Here is a 20,217-nt window from a genome sequence, read left to right on the forward strand (position 1 = left end):
CGATTAGAGAAGAACCAGTAAAAAATGTCAAAACCAAAACAAAGCTCAAAGAGTGAAGGGTGAGCCAACATGGTTGCGAGAAGGCTAAGGACTCACCGCGATAATTTGAAAGGAATGGTGAGATTAACTGCTTGAATCCATAGTTAAAGCTCTTATAGTCTACAGTGAGATGCATATATTATTTATATTTTATTAAATTGTATTATTTTTCTAAATAAATTTAAATAAACTTCGATATGTGTTATTTCTTCTTCTTCTTTTTCTCTGTATTGCTTTGGGAAAGAAAAAAAAAGTTTTTCTCGATTAGCTTTCTCATTTGTCTTTTCACTATGTCTCCTCTTTTTTAATCTGTAGGCTAACCTTTGGGCTTGCAGTCTTCTCGATCTCCGTGTTATATGGACTTCTATTTATCAATTAAAAAAAAAAAACTGTGTCCATGTTATTTTTAAAAGTATTTTTATTTATAAATAAATTAAAATAATATTTTATATTTTTTAAATTTTATTTTTAACACTAATACATATTCAAAAATATTAAAAAATAATAATTTAAAATAAAAATAAATAAATTTTGACAAAAATTAAGTGTAACCTCAGAGACAAATGGGGTCCAGTGGCTAGTGCCTAGATTGACTCTATATTCAAATAATCAAGGGTTATTTATTTGACCGGAAACAAATATTGGCGTGAGAATCGTTCTATTCTTGCAATTGATCTTCACGAGGAGTCAAACTCATATTTTAAAGGTTCCAGTAGAAGATGGTGGCGGATGCAGATGGGAAAGAATATGTGTTGTCTTCAAAAGGCGAGAATTCTAAATCAGTCGATGAACATGTGGTTGTCGAAGGATTTATATCAGAATGCTGGGGCCATGCTCGCAGGTGTAATTCTATTTTAACCTTTCGATCCACTGATTTGGTTTGAAACTCAACGAGTTTCGGTTCTTAGAATGAACGGCCCAAGATTAATATCTAGCAAACTTTCAGGCATCGAATTCAAATGCCACTGCTTGATTATTCACTCACAGATTCCCCCATTGCGACTGCTTAATTGTTCACCTCTCTGTTCTTCGTTAGTACTTTTCAAAACACTTGAGCAAAGAGGGTGTTTTTCATTTGGAATCCTATGGCACAAGAACTTATGACTGTCCAAACACCAGCGGGATAAGGAGTTGGTTTTATCTGTGGATTTTTCTTCCATTCTTTGACAAGAGGTGTTAGGGTGCTTTCTGTTCTTGAGGAACATGAATGCTTTATGTATATGATGTTTAGCCTGACACCTAACGAGCTTCTCTTTTTTACTGTCATCCGCGTTCTGCTACCCCTGTTGTTGCAGATGGAGCTCTGCATTGGATGGTCTCTGCATCAAAGTCAAAGTATCTTTTTCTCAAAACCTGCCACCAAGAAATAGAGAATTTGACGATACACCATGTTCAAACTCAATTTCGAGGTTTGATATGGTAACTGGAGAATTTGATGACATGCCACACCCAGAGTCCGGCAATTGCTTGCGGCAAAGTAGAGATGAAATGAGTCTCCGAAAGATGGATGAACAATTACCTTAAGTCATGTGTAGCGTGGTTTAATTGATGTATGGATATTAGAGGATTATTCAAAGTGCCATGGGGTGAGAAAATATATATAAATATACACTTCCCATTTCTAATTTTCCATCAATAGCATCAGAAAAGAATCGTTGTTTTCTGTGTGCCACCTCCCCGGTAAATCAAGAAAATCCAAACACTTCGAGCATGTGCCAGAAAAATAACCAAGTAAAAACGTTCAATTTTAAAGGAAGTCATCATCACCATCCCATTGATGAGCAGTAGGATATGCATTCTCGCCCCTGGCATAAGAATGAAATCCCAACCAAATCATCATAAATTAGCTTAAAACTGTTTGCCATGCCAGCAATTTCAATACAACAATACAAAAATGAATTGAAAAAAATCGTGGGCTAGGAATCAAAATCAGACAAATGAAAGGTTAGGTTTCAATTGATCAAAACTCCAGTGATTTGTTTTTTCTCTTACCAAATAGCCTGCAGTTAATCATAACTTTGGTCTATGGTATCACTATTCACTAAGATTCAGCTCCATCCCACTCTGTTTGATAAAAAAAAATGAAAATTTAATATATAGTATATAGTATATAGTCTTGGTCTTAATTCCTTTTCCTATGATATTTGGATGAGGAATTAATAAATAGCAAATAGCATACATGCCTGTGGAAATTGATGGATAAACATACAATATAGCTCTAAGAGGAGATTCTACGAACAAAACCGCACCTGGATATATATGGTTAACTATCCCTAAAAGCAATCAATATTATTCAAATTTTCATCGGAGAAAGACTCCTTAGCAAGCTCTTGCAAAGCAATATCGTCCATGTTGAAAAGCCCGTCATCAGCTGGCCTGTCTAAATTAGGTCCAAGGTCACTAGACATCGAGAAGTAAGCATTACTATTAGGAAGATGATCAAGTAATCCTTGGTCCTGGTGCGGTTGCTGTGCGTTTTCCCTCGGTTGCTGTCGTTCTTGCATCTGAGATTGCCCGTGATAATAAATGTTGTCAAAAGGTGCCATCTCTGCAGTCGCGTAGCTATGATCTTGTGCACTCCCGAGTCCAAAATTCAAGTTGATTGGACCCTTTTGGTTCCCGATTGAAATGGGATTACCAGGACAGCCAGTGAATTGTTGCACCAAGGCTCTGAAATTTGCGGTGGTGGCAGTGAGCAGGGTGGTTGGTGTCTTCTTAGAAGCTCTAGACCTCCTTTTGATTGGCTTCGACCCACAACCTTTAGGGGTCGACGTCTGATCAACAGCACTTGAAGTGATTGAACTGCTTGGATTTATGATATGCGATGCACCACTGGTTGCAACACTGGTGGCATCTGAGAATCCAAAGGAAGGTGTTGCCTGTCCATGGATATTGGCTTGTTCATAGAGTTGCACCCAATCACTCGACGAACTAGCCATAGTGTCACTCACGGTGGCTCTGATTGTAATCTTAAATTGCCTGCCTGGCACTGTATTAAGCCCTGTTATTTAGTATGGAAAGCAAACAAATACATATGTAAACCTCGAGTCATATATATACTGAGAAGACCATCTTCAGTCAAAGTAAAGGTGCTTACTCTTGACTATTCCTTGGGGGAGAGAGAAACTGAGCCACCAAGGCCGAAGCGATTGTAGTTTCCTGGAAGCAACAGCTGTTTTTGTCAATGAGATCACAATACCAGAGAGTAAAAATCACCTTTAGACTAGTAGTATGTTATCTTCGGGTTCATTTGAGATGGTCTTAGCTTCTTGGTCAGAAAATCTTGCTTAAATTAATACAGATTCATCAAAATAATGCAGCACTGCTTTTTATTACTGTGATTTGCAATCCCAAACCACCACGTGGGATATCAAAGGAGGGTCTAGCTTATTGGTCAACTGCAAGGCTTGTCTTTGCGAACATCCTGGGTTCGACCCTCTCTGTGTACTCTATTACCCCCGCGGTGTCTTACCTGTTCACTGGGTTTGTAGGATATTCAGTGGGCCCGGGGATTAGTTGTGGTGCGCGCAAGCTGGCCCGAACACTCCGGGTTATAGAAAAAAAAAAAAAATAGCCCTTTGTTTTGAGAAACCAAAAGCAATGCCTTAATTTTCGAAACAGTTTTATTGCCTACACAGAATAATATATGTTGAAATTATAATTATTCAACCAAACACATTGTTGAATCAAGCGTCTAAGAATGACCGCCCTTAGTTTCTTTTGACTAGAATCAAACATCCTAGTGGTTTGAATGTACTTTTGTACCTTCAGATTCAATTCAATGCAAGAGAAGTAAGGACGACGCTCCATTTCCCTTCGTTTTTGTTTTTTTCCTTTTTTTCTTCTTCCGTATTTATTCGTTAGGAATATGTTTTGTCTTGGATGATTTAAGGTGTAGTTTACTTAGACTAAGAAAGATTAATTTATCAAAATATTTAAAAAACTGTCGTCGATCGATCAGAAGGGACCACTGGATGATATATTTCCCCATTTGACTTTGGCAATTAATGGACTTAGTCATTCATCAGCGCACGGTATTGATTGGTATTTTTCAACTGTCATAAACGTGTTTCTAGAATTTCTTTTACATGAAACTGAAGTGTTATATATGTGCATTTACACGATCAGCAATTCATTAATGTCATGATCTTGTTTTCGACGGAATTTTATCCACCATGTAAATTTCCTGGGAATTCCAGCTCTTGGAATTATCAATATGAACATATCATGAATTAATGAAGGCTGCTAGCTAATGCAAGTTGGGGTTGAGAACGATATGCCCTATATTCAATATTCGAATTTGCTACAGATTGATGTTTTGTGCCGTCACTCTCCCACAAAATGGTGTCAGCAGAGTAATCAATTCTCCGGTGACGGTATTGAGGTTTTGACGTAGGCATTGATGTATATTCTGGTTTTTTTCAAGGATTAGCTAGGATTATGAAGTAGGCAGTGGTGTTTATTTTATGGATTAGCTAGGATTATGTTCCCATTTAAAACAAATTCCCTGCTCTCTAAGATTAAGGATTAGTTGGGCATTGAGGAAGCTGCCTGGAAATTCTATGATTCCAGCAAGGTTTAGCCATTAGTTAGCTTGCAAGGCAAGCAAGTGGAAGAGATGTGGCTTTGACCAAAGGTCATTTTCCAGGTCCACAATAATGTCTGAGAGGCATATATTGATTAATTAGTTGACTGTCAGCTTTGACGTCCTTACCGATGGCCACGTTTGTAGGGCAGAGTGTGGATTTGTCGCTTAACGAGGAAGGCAACTTCATTAATTGATCTTCTTACAAGTCAATTCTATTATAATCCCATTCAAAGTGATTGCTTCAGAACTTGAATGCACACACCACCCTGATTTGTTATCGAAGACTTGGCATGATTATTTACCAATTTCCTGTTTTTCGCTAAACTATGTTTTTGCCCTCGTAGATTCCTCAATGCTCCACTTCTACCCCCCTAGTTCAGTTTTTCCCAATGTTGCCCCTCTAATTATTAAAAACAAAAATTGAATTTGCCGTTATTGATTAAGTAAAAAGATCAAATAGCTAGGTTTTTTTATTGTTTCTTCTATTGTTCATTCATTGTTTGTCCTTTTTTCCGTGCTTTCCTTTTTTTCCTTCATTTTTTTTTCCCAACACCATATGGCGGCTCCTCTCACACACTAGAACATGTAATACACGGGCCGGAAACGTTTTGCTCTTTTGTATAATTTAGTCCTTCATTTTCTAATAACTTTTCAATATGATCTTCAATTTCATCTCATCCAAGTTCAAGCCCTCCTTTTTTCTATTTAGTCATTGATTCTCTAGTAACTTTAAATTTAATCTCGAATCCCATCCCATTCAATCCTAATAAAGGCTTGTCCCGGGAGGGAAAAGAAAGAAACACCTAGCCAGCATGAGCATCTAAGCTATTTTATACTAAATAAGAGTTGATTTTAAACTACATGGCTAGAAGCCTAGAAGTGATAAGCCTTCTGTTTTAGGTGGCCTTACTCAATTACGAAATAAAAGAATATAAAAAAACAGAGTGTTGAAAGTTGAAAACACATCTTTCTAGAGAGGAGAAACAGCTGTGGCATACTACTTTTCTTCCGTCAAGTGTGGTGTGAAAGCAAGCTTCAAGTGAAGTGTTGACTTGGACCACAGCGGTAGGTGCATAACAAAGACCGGTGAGATAAACAATTTTCCAGATCAAACTTATCCATCTCTCCGATGACAATTGAATTATATGAACGGATGTATTGCCAAAAAACGTTTTTAGACTTGACTTGGTCTATATAATATAATACTACACATGTTTTATCCCATACATAAAGAAATTTGATTTGATCACTTTGTGGGTGCGGCACCTTGGACTGATGTGAAGATTGCTGCTTCTTCACCACTCTACCAGCATCAATCAATGATTTTTGAATAGCCGTTGCATTTGTTCTTGAATTTTATCTATAATATTGCATGTGTCAAAGCCCACATGGTTAATGCGGGTTCCTTGTCTCGGCTATTCAAAAAATAAATAATTATTAACTTGATGTGCTTGCTTCCCACCTTGCTGCTACTGTGGCAGTTTTGGTGCTGTGATCTTAATTTATTGATTTAAGAAAAAAAAGAACCTGCAGCTATATCTTCCCACTTCCTGGGGTAGTTTCACACGAACCGGAACTCACTTAAAGAGAGAGAGTCCCGTTCTGACAGCCAGCTGACAAGCCTATGGCGCCGTAAGGAGGTCCAGGTGGCTTCACCTTTGCTGTGTTTGGTATTGAGATTGTTTTTGTAATTGTAATTTTAAAAAAATTATTTTATAAAAAGTATTTTTAGTTAAAATTGATTTAAAAAAATATATGTTTGGTTAAAATTGTAATTGAAATTAAGATTGAATAAAAAGTAGTTTAATGTGTTTGGTTAAAAAAATATTTTTCAAATTGAAGGTTATATATATATATATATATGTAGATTTAACTACTATTATTATATCATGAAATAAATAATATTGATAGCAAATATTTTTTTTATTATTCTATTAAATTATATGCAATGTCATCACATACGAAATCTATCCAACAAGGACTATATTTTCCATAGTTTCTTAAGCGCGCAACAACAAAAACTGAATTTTTTGTTACATCATCAAGCGATCTCCTTCTAATTTTTTGAATAAAACACAATTAAAATAAAAATAAAAACTGAAAATTTTTTTTTAACAGGGTTGGATCCAGCAAGAACATAATTGGAATTGCGATCATATTCCACAAATACTACGTCATTATGTTGTATCCTTCTAATTTATATGGTGTTATTAAATAATATTAATACTAGTTTTTCAAGTAAAACAAAATTTAAAAAAATTACAATTTCATTACATACAAAATTCATTCAACAAGAACTACAGTTTCCATGATTTTTTGAGCGTGCAATAAAATTAGGTAAAATATTATCAGGAATAAAATTAAGATTATAGTACAAGTAAATTTAATTCACCTTAAACTAATTTTTTTAAAAAACAAAAAAAAAATATTGTTCACATTCACGTGAACAGTGCGAGTGAAATCAATTAACTACACTGGTTTTTCAGGGGGGGAAAAAACTAAACTTTTCACATGAATAGTGCAAGTGAAATAATTCATTCGCACTAGTTTTTTAAAAAAAAAAAACTGTTCACGTGAACAATGCGACAGTGAAACATGGCTCCATTATTGTGATTCCTCCCCCATGAGAAGCAGCAATACCAAATAAGGTATAGCAATAAAAGAAAAAAGAAGAGTCCGTTTACAATGTTAATAATGAAGTTAATGAAGATCCTTATTTTTCAAACTCCAACTTGTCCATAAATAGAGTAAGTTATTTTTAAATCTGTGCAACTTACTAGTAAATTTGATTTTTGTTGAGTTAGGTTGGAAGTTATTTTTAAATGAGTTTGTGTCATGATTTTGACTCTAAAAATTCATTAGGTTCCGGCACGTATCCCAAAGATAAAAAAAAAGTATCACTAACTCTTTTTTATTGCGGATAGGAAGGGGGAAAAATCATATGTAATTGAATTAGAAAGAGTAATAAAAAAAATTGGGTTTGTTTAGCCATGGCTTCGTTGTTGTGGTTCCTTCCCCACGAGAAGGAGTAAAATATTACTTCTACAAAACATGCAGCACAACTAAGTTTTTGATGGATCCTACCAGCATAAACCACTATTTTTCTCTTAACCAAACACTAATAGTTATGGCTGTGGGCAGCCACGTTACTAAACTAGCACTAAAACCCTAGGTTTACGTTTTCCAGCCTTACAGCATCGCTAGCCGAGGTTTATAGAAAGAAATTCCAAAAGGAAAATGTGAACCAAGCCACCCCAACAGTAGTTTCCACGAATTCTTTCTATGTCCAGAAACTAAGATTATTTTCACATTAATGAACTGTCAAAGAGTACAACAAAACGAGAGAGAGAGAGAGAGAGAGAGAGCCAAACCCTTTTTTTTTCTTTTTTTTTCCTTTTCATTGAATGGGAAGACCACAAGAAAATACAACAATGATGACATTATACAAGTACATTTACATTTCGGGTGATGAATTGCATCCCCTCGGTGTATAACAAGTGTGCGAAAGAACGAGAAATAGATACAAAATTGAGAATTTTATGTCCCATCCTCCTCTTCATCTCCGTTTTCTTTTTCTTTTTTTTCCCTACAGATCTGACACCTAGAGTTCTTGCTTTTCTCTCTTTCTACTCCGCGGTTATTTCCAAGATGGTGGTGAGTATGGGTTTTCTGTATCTTCGAAGAAGCAAAGAAGAGCACACAACAATAACAGATGAGAGAACCATGCAAGCACTGGCTACCCATGATGACAACATGACCCCTAGAAAAGGGATCTGACAGCTAGAGTTCTTGTTTTTCTCTCTTTCTACTCCGCGGTTATTTCCAAGATGGTGGTGAGTCTGGGTTTTCTGTATCTTCGAAGAAGCAAAGAAGAGCACACAACACTTACAGATGAGAGAGCCATGCAAGCACCGGCTACCCATGGTGGCAACATGATCCCTAGAGAAGGGAATAGAGCCCCGGCAGCAATAGGTATTGCGATCACATTGTAAGCCATGGCAAAAATATAATTCAGTCTAATGCGAGTGAAGGTTTTTCTTGAGAGATCAATGGCTGTTATTACATCCTCCAAGTTATTCCTCATCAACACGTAGTCAGCAGCTTCTATGGCAATATCCGTCCCTGCCCCAATTGCCATACCAATATCTGCAGCAGCTAGAGCAGGCGAGTCATTGATGCCGTCACCCACCATTGATACGATGCTTCCATCCTTTTGAAATGAGCGGATAACATCAGCTTTGCCAGCTGGCATTACTTCAGCCCTGACATCTTGAATGCCCACCTGCTCAGCAAAAAGTCTTTAGGCTTACTTGAAAAGAAAAATGAACAAAGAAAAAAATTCCCTTCCAAACAATACAAGGAAAGCTATAAGTTATTTACATTACAGCTAAAATATAAAGCCCGCCCAACGTAAATCGATTTTTTTTTTTTTTTCACACAGAAAAATAGCTTAAGTTTGGTTTTAGCCTCCAAGTAAGTAGGCAAAGTGCAGCTAAAATCAGCATATAAAGAGCCATATAGCATAATAACAATGACCAACATGAAGCTGGTGATGGAGCACTTGGGTTCAAAAAGAGGCCTATTAATAACAGCACAAATGAGAGGGAATAGCCAATGATGCCAGCAATCAACAGTTATTTATTCAGCAAAACTAGGAAACTATTATGGTTTCATGTGGGTTCCTAAATCACAACCTTAAAATCACTACTAGAACTGTTTGAAAAACGTTGTAGTGCAAAATTTTCACTTCATGTGAAGTATTCAAAAAAATCATATTGGTGAAGATTAAAATGATAATAATTCTGCCACGGCAAAAAGTCAGACATCAATTAAGGAATTACTTTAGATTCTATTGTCTTGTGGGATCAAGAGAAGTGGTAAAGATTGATCAGAACCAGGATGCATAAATAGGGAGATCGTATTTCCATAACATTGGTGTCTAGTTTCACGAAAGAGGGGATAACAACAAAGTGATTGTTTCATTCAATTCGGTCATGGATCTACATACTGTTCAAAATTGTGTGAAAATAGATTTTCTTTGTGAAAGTAGGTTACAGTTTCCGGGAAAAAATTATGGGCAAGGTATTATAGAAAATATACTAACCTCCTTAGCGACTGCACGTGCTGTCCTCCAATTATCCCCTGTCACCATGACTGGTTTGACACCCATTTTCAGAAGGCCCTTTATCACTACAGTAGCTTCTCTCTTTAATGGATCTGCAATCCCCAAAACACCAATTATTTTGTCATCAAACGCAACAAGGACGCCTGTCTTTGCACTTTCTTCAAGCTCTACTACAGAATGTTCTACTTGGTCTGGAATGGCAATTCCACTCTCAGTCATAAGTTTCCGGTTACCAACCTGTTAAGAATACAGTCCTATGAGTATTCCCAGAAGTGATTGAACATTTTTCTCGAGATTCAAGCTGTAATACATTACATATTTATTATGCCAAGGAACTCACCAAAACTTGTTTTCCATCAACAAAGCACTTCACACCTCTTCCAGGAAGAGCCAAGAAGTCTGAGACATCAAGAAGCCACCCAGAGATTGTAGACTCTCTGCTGGGGGTTTGGCTGGTTGCAGAAGGTTCGTCAAAGAAATGGAAATGGCGTGCATATTCCACTATTGCTTTTGCCAGTGGATGTTCACTGCTAGACTGAGACATGTAAACAAGGTAATGGAGAATCAGAGATCGTTTTTTAATTTCTGAATAAATTGTAACAAAGAAGGGGGGGTTGATTCCCTTCAGTGCCTAATTACTCATAGCATGTCACAAAATGCATTATGGCTTATTTTCCTGTAGTTTTAAATTATGGGTATCCTCTGTACCGACACTTAAGGCACTAACTTTGAAACCTTAAATGGGACACCAAGCCATAACCATGCTCTGGTAGGCTGTGTATGCACACATATCATAATCATCACACGCAAACACATGCAAAGATACATTTGACAAGCAAAAAATCACCTCTGCAGAGGCCACCCATCTGAGAAATTCTCCACGGCCCATTCCAGTGAAAACTTTTGCATCAGTAACACTGGCTTTTCCCTGGGTTAGAGTACCTGTTTTATCAAATATCACGTACTTAATCTTCTGGGCCCTTTCCAAAGCTTCTCCTCCTTTTATCAGCACACCATTGTTAGCCCCAACCCCAGTAGCAACCATGACAGCGGTTGGTGTTGCCAGGCCAAGTGCACATGGGCATGCAATTACCACAACTGAGATTGAAAACATAAGGGAAAAGACAAAGAAGGTGCCATTTTCTGGAAGCCAATCTTCCGGGTAAGCTCCCAAAATTCCACTAATGTACCTGCAAACGATTACAGAAAATATTTAATCAAAAGAATTTATGAATACTACCATTAAAAAAAATAAGATGCCACATCAACAAAGCAATACAAGCAATGAACTTACCAGCTAAAGAATGTCACCAAAGACAATCCAACAACTATAGGAACAAAAATGCTTGCCACCTGCAATTCATAGAGACATCTAATATAAGAAGAATATTAAAGAGGAAGACAATCTGAGTACATATCTGTCTATATGCATAATAACACCAATGATTGCCTATAGAAAAAAGAGTGGCCAGAAAGAAATGAACAACCAGATATGTATATAAAACAAGACACAAGTGAGATGGTTTTAGCAAATAATGTCCAAACGAGATTAAATATCAAGCAGTAATTCAGTGGAGGGGAACAGACAAGGAAAAACTGGATTACGAGATTTAAAAAATTGACTGAACTTGTGTATCAAGTAATACATAATCCCCTTGACAATTTATTTGTAAAAACAGCAAACAGCAACATGAACTATAAAATATTCCAGAAAGACAAAACTGGCAGTCTTAAAGCCAGTTTTTATTCTGATCATAGCAGTGTCTCCCTCATCCCAATAAAACTAGCTCAAATTAACATTAATACAGCTGAAATTGGACCTTTTTACATCAAAATAAGAGACAATTAAGCTAATGCATAGCATATATTTGGCACCTAAGAATATGGATTGGCAATTTAGCAAGGACATGTTCGGCAACAGCAAACAAGTGTTTAACAAAGGTACAGTTTACTTCGTGCATGAAAACTCATTCAGTTACTACAGATAGGCAAGCAACAGGAACTGCAATTCTTCCCAAAGCAGATGATATATTCCATAAAAAATTTCTACCAGAAGGAAAATAGTGGTAAAATAGATTCAAGCCGAAGCCACTTAAGTGGTACTTACATAATCTGCAAATTTCTGAATTGGAGCTTTGGACATCTGGGCTGTCTCAACCAAACTAATTATCTGGCTCAAAACAGCATCTGATCCTACTTTAGTAGCTTTTATGTGAAGAGCGCCGTGTAAATTCATCGTACCTCCAATAACTGATGAGTTAACTTCTTTCAAAACAGGTGCAGATTCACCAGTCACCATGCTTTCATTAATGTAACTTGAACCCCATACAACCACACCGTCAGCAGAAACTTTGGTACCAGGAAGAACTTTTAATGTGTCACTAGGTTGAATAAGCAATGAATCTATTTCCCTTTCTCCAATGCACCTTCCACCTAGAAAATGAACCAAAATTTACTTAGCTCTTCAATGGTTGGTACTTCATTTTTATTATTTTTAGCCTGATTAAGATTGAGGGGAATTTATCTGTGTTTCGATATTGGCTATAGCTCATTGTGAAAAAATTTTAATGAGATAATTTCAAACCATATCTCAAGTGCAAAAAATTAAAAAGGAAAGATCGAAAAAATACCTTTGTCTTTGACAACCAGCAGTGCTGTTGCTGGAGCAAGTTCTACTAACTTCTTGATAGCATCTGACGTTTTCCCCTTGGCAAGGCACTCCAAATACTTCCCCAACAATACAAATGTAATCAGCATGGAACTTGTCTCAAAATATGTTGGAGACCAAAAGCCAGTGACTGCACCATATAGCAGTGCACAAACAGAGTAGAAGTATGAGGCTGAAGTTCCCAATGCAACTAAAACATCCATATTGGTTGAACCATTTCGAAGGGCTCTACCAGCTGCCACGTAGAAGCGCTTCCCAATTACAAATTGAACAACACTCACCAGTGCCCACTTCAACCAATCACCCATTAGGAAGGGTCCACAGCGCCAGAGCAGCAAGGAAGACAACAGTGGTACATAAGGGCAAATTACTCGCATGAAGAAGATGGGAATCTGGATACAATTCATCAAATGCCAATAATTAATACAGCAGTAAAAAATAAAAACAGACCAACAAAGAAACAAACAAATGCCTATATGGGCTTTACAAGTGTTCAAAGAGAAGATGTCACCATAGCGAGATTCCCAGAAGAATGTATTAACATATAATGCCTTCTCAATTATCCTCGGTCCTTAGAAGAAACCAGGAGATATAGTGCACACTTGTGTATGAAAGCAGGTAGACAATGATACCAACTGTAAACTAACTTCAACATACTCACCAACCAACCAACCCCAACACACACACACATAAACATAAAGAACGAAAGAAAAAACATTAGAGGTACACTATTGAAGAGATAATCAAAACCATTAGCATGTTAAGAAAATACTCACACTAAGAAACACACTGGAAATGAAAAGTCGAAACATAACAGCGGTCTCTCCAACATCTTTAGAAGTCATTCTTGAGTAAGGGTTAATGGGATGTAATTTAAATTTCCCATTGCTCCCGCCCTCAACCCCATCAACCAAGGATCTAGAACCTAGAACTTCAGGGTCAAAGAGAACTTCCAGTTCACTGGATATCCAGTGGTAACGGAATTGTCTTACTCCTTTAAGCATGCGCAGTATTCCCTCTAAAAGCTGTACATCCACCTCACTGAATATCCCAGCAACTCCAAGTACAATTTTATCATGTTGACTACTCTGTACAAGAGACGCATCAAAGCCTGCATCTTCAATAGCATTCACTATATCATCTTTGCTAATGACAATAGGGTCATACTCAACTTCCCCTAAAGAAGTAGCTAAAGCCACCACAGCCCTTTTGACACCAGGAAGATCTCTCAAAATGCCTTCAACAGAGTTTACACAGGCAGCACAGGTCATACCTCCAATTGTGAACTGCCCCAAAAGGGTTCCATTTGGCTTTGTTTTTAATTTAATAGGTTCAGATAGAATCTCTGCTTCAAAGCCTGCATCCTCAATTGCATTCTTGATATCGTCATCCTGAATTCAGAGGCATTTATAAAATACTTCAGTACATTTACGTTAACAGCAGTTAAGCCACGCAAAGTAAAAGCCCATGCAGTTCACTTAAGCCATTCAGGGAAGGAAACCATATGACATAAATCTCTCACAGTTATATAAACATCTCAGTGATCCTGTTATCTAGGTGTCTTTCAACAACCGTGGAAACCCTCTTTCATAAGCCACAAATATATAACCTTGAGATTCACTTGAAGCATTGCAATCAATCTATAAAACATACAATTTACAATTTTTTAGAGTACCTGAATATTTCAATTTACCAAACCCCCACCCATAGCAAGAAATGTATTCAGAAAATGGGGACCTAGAATTTCAAAGTCGAACTTTCTGAGTGTATTCAAAAAGGAAAATGTAGGAGCAAGAAATCTTTAACCTGAATGCATCCAGAGTAAGTGGTAATATAGGATGTCCTGTTGTTCTGCTTTATCAATAGCAATGTCAAATCATACCTTTCTCATCATTTAGGACTAATATGTCATCTTAGATCTGTTGTAACATCAGAAGTACTGTAACCACAAAGAAGTTCCTCAATCAAGTCTATATGATATATGATCCATGAATGTACATTAAAAAAAAAGCCGTGGTTGAAAATATATGAACTCAATAGCGATAAGGAAGCCAACCTGGAGCTTAAAAGTCAAAAGTAAGATATTCAGCTCGGCTTTAAAACTTAGAACATTCAGTTCAAAACACTATGCTATAAAAAAAACTTCCAATCCACCATCATCTATAACCAAACCCAAACTGAAAATCTAAAACTATTTCACATTGAGCACTAAAATATGATCCAATTCAGCAAAACAAAATTTCAAATTAACCAAAATAAAATCAAAGCTACTAACTAATTAAAAGCTAAGAATCTCTAAGAACTAACAATAACTCATCTCCTACTTAACAATCAAACGCCACAAAAAAATCAAAATTCAATTGTAATATTTTTCAATTTAGCCACCGCCAAGAATACCAACCTACCTTAACCAAAGCAGGGTCAAATACAACATCAGCTTTATTTTGAAGCAAAGCAACAGAAGCTCTGAAAACCCCATTAACACTCTTCAATGCTGACTCAACAGAATTGGAACAAGCTGCACAAGTCATCCCTGTAACTCTCACTTGAATTCTCTTAAACCCATCTTCCTCGATCACAATTCTATGCGAATTATCATTATCTCCAAGGCTTTCATAAGAATCAAGAAGCCTAACATCCTCCTTCATGTCATCGGCATCTTCTTCGCCGGCAGAAATCATGGCCGGAGGGGATTTCCGGGCTCCAGCAACCTGGGTCAACTGTAGGTCTCTCATGTTAGGTGACGTCAACTGGGTCAAAAGCAGAGCCAATCTATTTCTCTCTCGATATATCAGACAGAGCTGAAGTAATTAAAACGGAAGAATGAGAGATTTTTGGAGAGAGAGAGAGGCCAGAGAGATGGAAAGAGGGAGAGGGCTTCGAGGGAAGATTTATTGGTTAGGACAGCGACTTTTTTTTAACTACTACTTGGAAAAGAAGTTGTGTAAGTACATAATTGCCCTCTGTACTTGCATGGTTGGTGGTTTTGTAATCTGTACTGCCTCTCTTGCTTCAGCCTGTGGGCGTCACTGTTGCTTCCGTTTATAGTCTACACCTAATAATTTACAATAATTTTTATTTGGTTGGTTCGTCTTTCTTTTTCTATTAATAAAAAAAATATTGTCCTTGTATTGAAAGTGTTCCTGTTCAAACTTCAAACATTGACTTATGTATTTAATTTGAATGGAAAAATGAATTTAAATTTAATGTATTGTGAAATATATATTAAATAATTCTCATAACCATTATAGATCAAGTTTATTTCAGGGACAGTTTAGTGTAGCAGTTTCACCCCTGTTTTGTTGATTTTTAATTTTTTTATGTTTTTGATTAGTTTTAATATATTAATATCAAAAATAAATTTTAAAAAATAAAAATAGTATTATTTTAATATAATTTTAAATAAAAATAATTTTTACTATTATATCAAACGCAGTATCAGCAGCAGCTTATCTTTGAGAAAAGATACATTAATGGACATGATCGCCACCAATCTTTTCTTAGCATAACCATTTAAAGTGATGTCCACGTGAGCAATCTTGATGAAGTGAGACCATGGTCATTTACAAACATTAAAAGAAACTAAAATAGCTCCATAGCCACGTTATTATTCATTATCTCATTTATATTACATTTTATGGATTATAGTAGTGGTTTTTTTAAATTTTTTAATTTTATTCTTAAACTTTTATTTTTTACTATTTTACCCTTTTAAATCCAAATTGATATCTAATTGCATGTTTTTCTGGAAAAAAAAAAAGGTTGAATTGAAAAATAAATGATTGAGATGAGAACAACTGATAAAATAGATGGTGACATTAAAATTTATCTAAAAAGTTTATTTTAGTACCTTATATTTTTTTAGCTTTTGCATAACTAATCCTTTTAATTTTTAAAAAAATTAATTTTGATACCAAACTTTATTTTTCTTATTTTTCAGTCCTTTTTTTGGTAGGGTAAGAGAGAGGGACTTACCGGATTCAGCGTCAAGAGAAAAAGTTGTTATTGGCGACAATTTCAACCACTAAAATGGTAGATTTTTGTGTAAAATAATTCTATATAACAAAAAGAGTTCAAATTAGGTGTTTTTTTTTTTAATCTTGAAAATACCTAAAATATATATCTGAGCTTAGAAAGATTTTTTATTTTGGGTTAATTTCAGGTTTAGAGGTTTTTTTTAGTGTTTTTTGAGATCATAAATTGGTTTAACAAGGTTCCTATAGTGTTTAAGTCAAAATGAGTTGCAAATAATTTTTCATGTGAAAAAAAAAAATACAAACTCTATTTTTTTTTTGTTATCATAGTGGTTGGAATTAGGGGAATTTAGATAATGCATTTTCTATTTTTCCCTGGATAAATTAAAGCATACGACATGTCGTCCACCTCCATTCACTTAAATAAAAGGAATAAAGGCCCACATGCATGGGCTAACTTTGATGGACCTAGAGCTGGGTCTTGCTTACCTGATCCAATAGTGTTTTGCCTCTTTCTTTTAATAAAATACCTTTTTTTATATGTCTTTTTAAAACTAACTTTTAACTTTATATTTTAATTAATACATTTTCTTTGTGATTTTTTTTTGGCTTATTTAGCCTTTTTAAATAGCAATTATTTTTTAATTATAATGGGTGTATTTAATTTTTAAAGATGCATGATTCATTTCTAATTTTTTTATTTTATATAGATTAAATTTATTTAAAATAATTAAAAATATTTATTTTTTTATAATATTTCTAACATATGCAACCTTACATGGTTTTTTTTTTTCTTTTTATTTTATTTAATAAATTTTACGTGTGTGTCGATTTTTATTACAAATTGATTTTAATAATCAAATTCATTCAATATAACTGGTTAAATAATATATGTTGTGATATTAAATATTTTGATCTATATTTGTTTTTTAGTTTTTATAGTTTTGTTTTTATTTATTGTTAATTTTTTTATCAAACTATCTTGATCTCATGATTTATGACACACGATAAATATGTTATCTAGACATATCTCATGTGTAGGTTACGGGTTTCACGTGATAGCCCAGTTTTATCCAAGACAATTTTTTTTTTGCTATCTTATTGTTTTATTATATTATTAAATTAATTAAAATGTAATCTAATCATTAATTTTTTTAATTAAAAACATAATCTAATCCGCAACTTCCCAAGAACACGAGTTAGGAACTAAACCAAGATTTATCAAAGCGGGAAACTATAATAGAAAAACACTAATCACGTGCTCCCAAGCTCCCGGCTGATTTGGTTTCTATACATGAAATTATTGAGCTAGTTTACTACAAAATGAACATTTCCATCGATCAAGTTTGCCTGTTTAGGAGTTTAGTGTGTGTGTGTATATATATATATATATTCAAAAAGTTTTGAAAATATAATTAGATCACAATGCCAAATATCAACTCTTGTCTTCTATGTATGGAGTAGTAGTGTGGTACATTAGTGATTTTTATTTTTTTACAATCTCATCTTAGACTCTACTAAATTGTTGGCCCGCACTAAGCTATTGATCGGATTAAAAAAATTACCATAAAAAAAATTTAAGTGTTGCTAATTCTTTTTAAGTAAAAAAAATAAATAATGTAAGGATTGATCCGGTTGATTTTATTGATTTAAAGACAATCTGAATAATCAATAAAAATATAGTTTGATTCAAAATAAATATTTAAAATGAGATTTTTTTTATAATTTTTAAGATGGCAACATGTTGGGTTGTGTATAAGATAATGATAAACTCATCGAAAGCAAATCAAAACAAAATATATAATCAGATTCTCAATAAACTCAATGTTAAAGAAAAAAATTGAGAAAAAAATTGATTTAAAAATACCAAAAAAATGACCCGATTAACTCAAGTTAATCTGTCAAACTTGCATCTTGAGTCATAAAATCTGGATAACCAAATAGAAATCAAATTGAAACAAATTATGAAGATCAATCTTCAACCGACCTAATGATGAAATATAAAATCAAAAAAAATATTTGATAAAAGAAATTATTTTAGCAAATTGTGTTAAGCGAGGAGGAGTATAATGAAATATTCTCCTCTTTTAGGTTTTTTGTTAATAACCAGTTAAACTCGTGACCAAAGTCATAAGACGAGTATAATCTCATAAAAAACAAACCAAAACAAATTATAAAATCTATTTCTCAATCAAACAAATATTGAAAGATAAAATCGAGAGAAAAATCAATTAGGAAAAGGGAATGTAAATTTGAGTCAACCGAGTTAACCCGTCAAACCCGCGATCCGAGTCATAAAACTAGAATAACCTCATAAGAAGTAAATTGAAGAAAAATATCAAATTCAATTCCTAATAAATTTAATGATGAATGATGGAATTGCGATTGAAAAAAAAAAAGAAAAAAATAGTACTATAGTGAGTAGTGTTATGTGAGGAGGGGTTCAGTAAAATCCTATTCTCTTTTAGTTTTTTGTTAATAACCTGTCAAACTTATGATCCGAGTTATGAGACAGGGATAATCGTATAGAAAATGAATTGGAACAAAATCATAAAGCATAATTCTCAATTAAATAAATGTTGAAGGACAAAATTAAAAAAAAAAATTTAGAAAAAAGAAAATAAACCTCAAGTCAATCGAGTTAACATGTCAAACTTACAATCTAAATCATAAAACTAAGATAACTTTATAAAAAATAAATTAAAAAATATATATATAATTTAATTTTTAATAAACTCAATGTTAAATGTTAAAAGATAAAATAAAAATTAAATAAAAAATATTATTCCAATGAGAGGAGAACTTCAATGATTAATAATTTTTGTTAATTAATAATTTTGAATGTTAAGGTAGAAACATACCCGTTTATTACATGACAAAGCCTCCAGTGATTTTATTTGAAATTATAAATTGAAGTCTTAAACTTAATAAAATTTACCTAAATTTAATAGTCCTTTTAATATTAATAGAATTTATCACAAGATTAAAATCATTTTTTTAGTCAAAAGTAACATTAAAAAATTACCAATGGCTCCCTACAAGAAAAATAACAAAGATCCAATTAACTATTTATTAAATTTTGATATAATTTTATTAGTTTTGAATTTTAATCTTACATGTAAAAATTAAAAATATACACATGAACATAAATTCTAAGAATCATCTTATTTAAAGGAGTCTTTTTTAATATCAATAGCGATAGTATAAAAAATAGCAAAGATTTTACGAACTTTTTCATCTAGAGAAATAAAAAGTTGACATAAAACAACCCTAAATAGGTAAGGGGTAATTTAAAATTCTTATTCTATATTATTTAAGGCTTTAATTGATATATAAATTGGTATATATTAAAAATACAGGATTAACTTATTTTTCAAGAATTATATTAATAAGATGTATAAATGGAATATAATATAAAAACAGGATTAACCTATTTTCTTAGAAAATATCTTAATATCTTAGTCCCTTATAATTAAATTCAAATACTAGTATTACCATATTTTTTGTATTGTCATCTAAAAAAAATTGTTTTCTTTATACATGGAGAAGAAGCTTATTTAATTTTGGTACATAGAATCTTTCTAAGATAAGACAATATATTTGATATTTACCAATAAAGTTATTTTAATATATGTGATGGTTTTTGAAATTTAAAAGCACTTTTATCGAAATTAAATATTTCGGCATAGATAATTACGAGTTATAGATTGTTGATAATAAGAATTAATTAAGCAAAAGGATAAAATACAAATACAATAGAATAGCTCGGAAGCTGGGACCAACGAGTTTTTATTTTTTAATTAATTTGTATTTTTCTCCTGGC

At 33.9% G+C, this 20,217-nt stretch overlaps 2 protein-coding genes across 2 annotated transcripts; both read right to left on the reverse strand.

Moving 5' to 3' along the window:
• Window positions 1–2,195: 2,195 nt before the first annotated feature.
• On the reverse strand, window positions 2,196–3,291 carry LOC118039158 (uncharacterized). Its single transcript, XM_035045769.2, has 2 exons — window positions 3,137–3,291; window positions 2,196–3,040 (listed from the first exon to the last, which is right to left on the reverse strand). The coding sequence occupies exon 2, from the start codon at window positions 2,976–2,978 to the stop codon at window positions 2,313–2,315; it is 666 nt and encodes a 221-aa protein (XP_034901660.1). The 5' UTR covers window positions 2,979–3,040; window positions 3,137–3,291; the 3' UTR covers window positions 2,196–2,312.
• A 4,692-nt stretch (window positions 3,292–7,983) lies between these two features.
• LOC118039055 (copper-transporting ATPase RAN1) lies at window positions 7,984–15,313 on the reverse strand. The gene is made up of 9 exons (XM_035045632.2): window positions 14,826–15,313; window positions 13,197–13,811; window positions 12,383–12,812; window positions 11,860–12,185; window positions 11,047–11,105; window positions 10,600–10,942; window positions 10,093–10,287; window positions 9,732–9,989; window positions 7,984–8,909 (listed from the first exon to the last, which is right to left on the reverse strand). Exons 1-9 carry the CDS (start codon window positions 15,153–15,155, stop codon window positions 8,433–8,435), a joined length of 3,033 nt encoding a protein of 1,010 aa, XP_034901523.1. The 5' UTR covers window positions 15,156–15,313; the 3' UTR covers window positions 7,984–8,432.
• Between the last annotated feature and the right edge of the window lie 4,904 nt (window positions 15,314–20,217).

Source organism: Populus alba, chromosome 1, assembly GCF_005239225.2.
Source record: "Populus alba chromosome 1, ASM523922v2, whole genome shotgun sequence".
Taxonomy (NCBI): Eukaryota; Viridiplantae; Streptophyta; class Magnoliopsida; order Malpighiales; family Salicaceae; genus Populus; species Populus alba.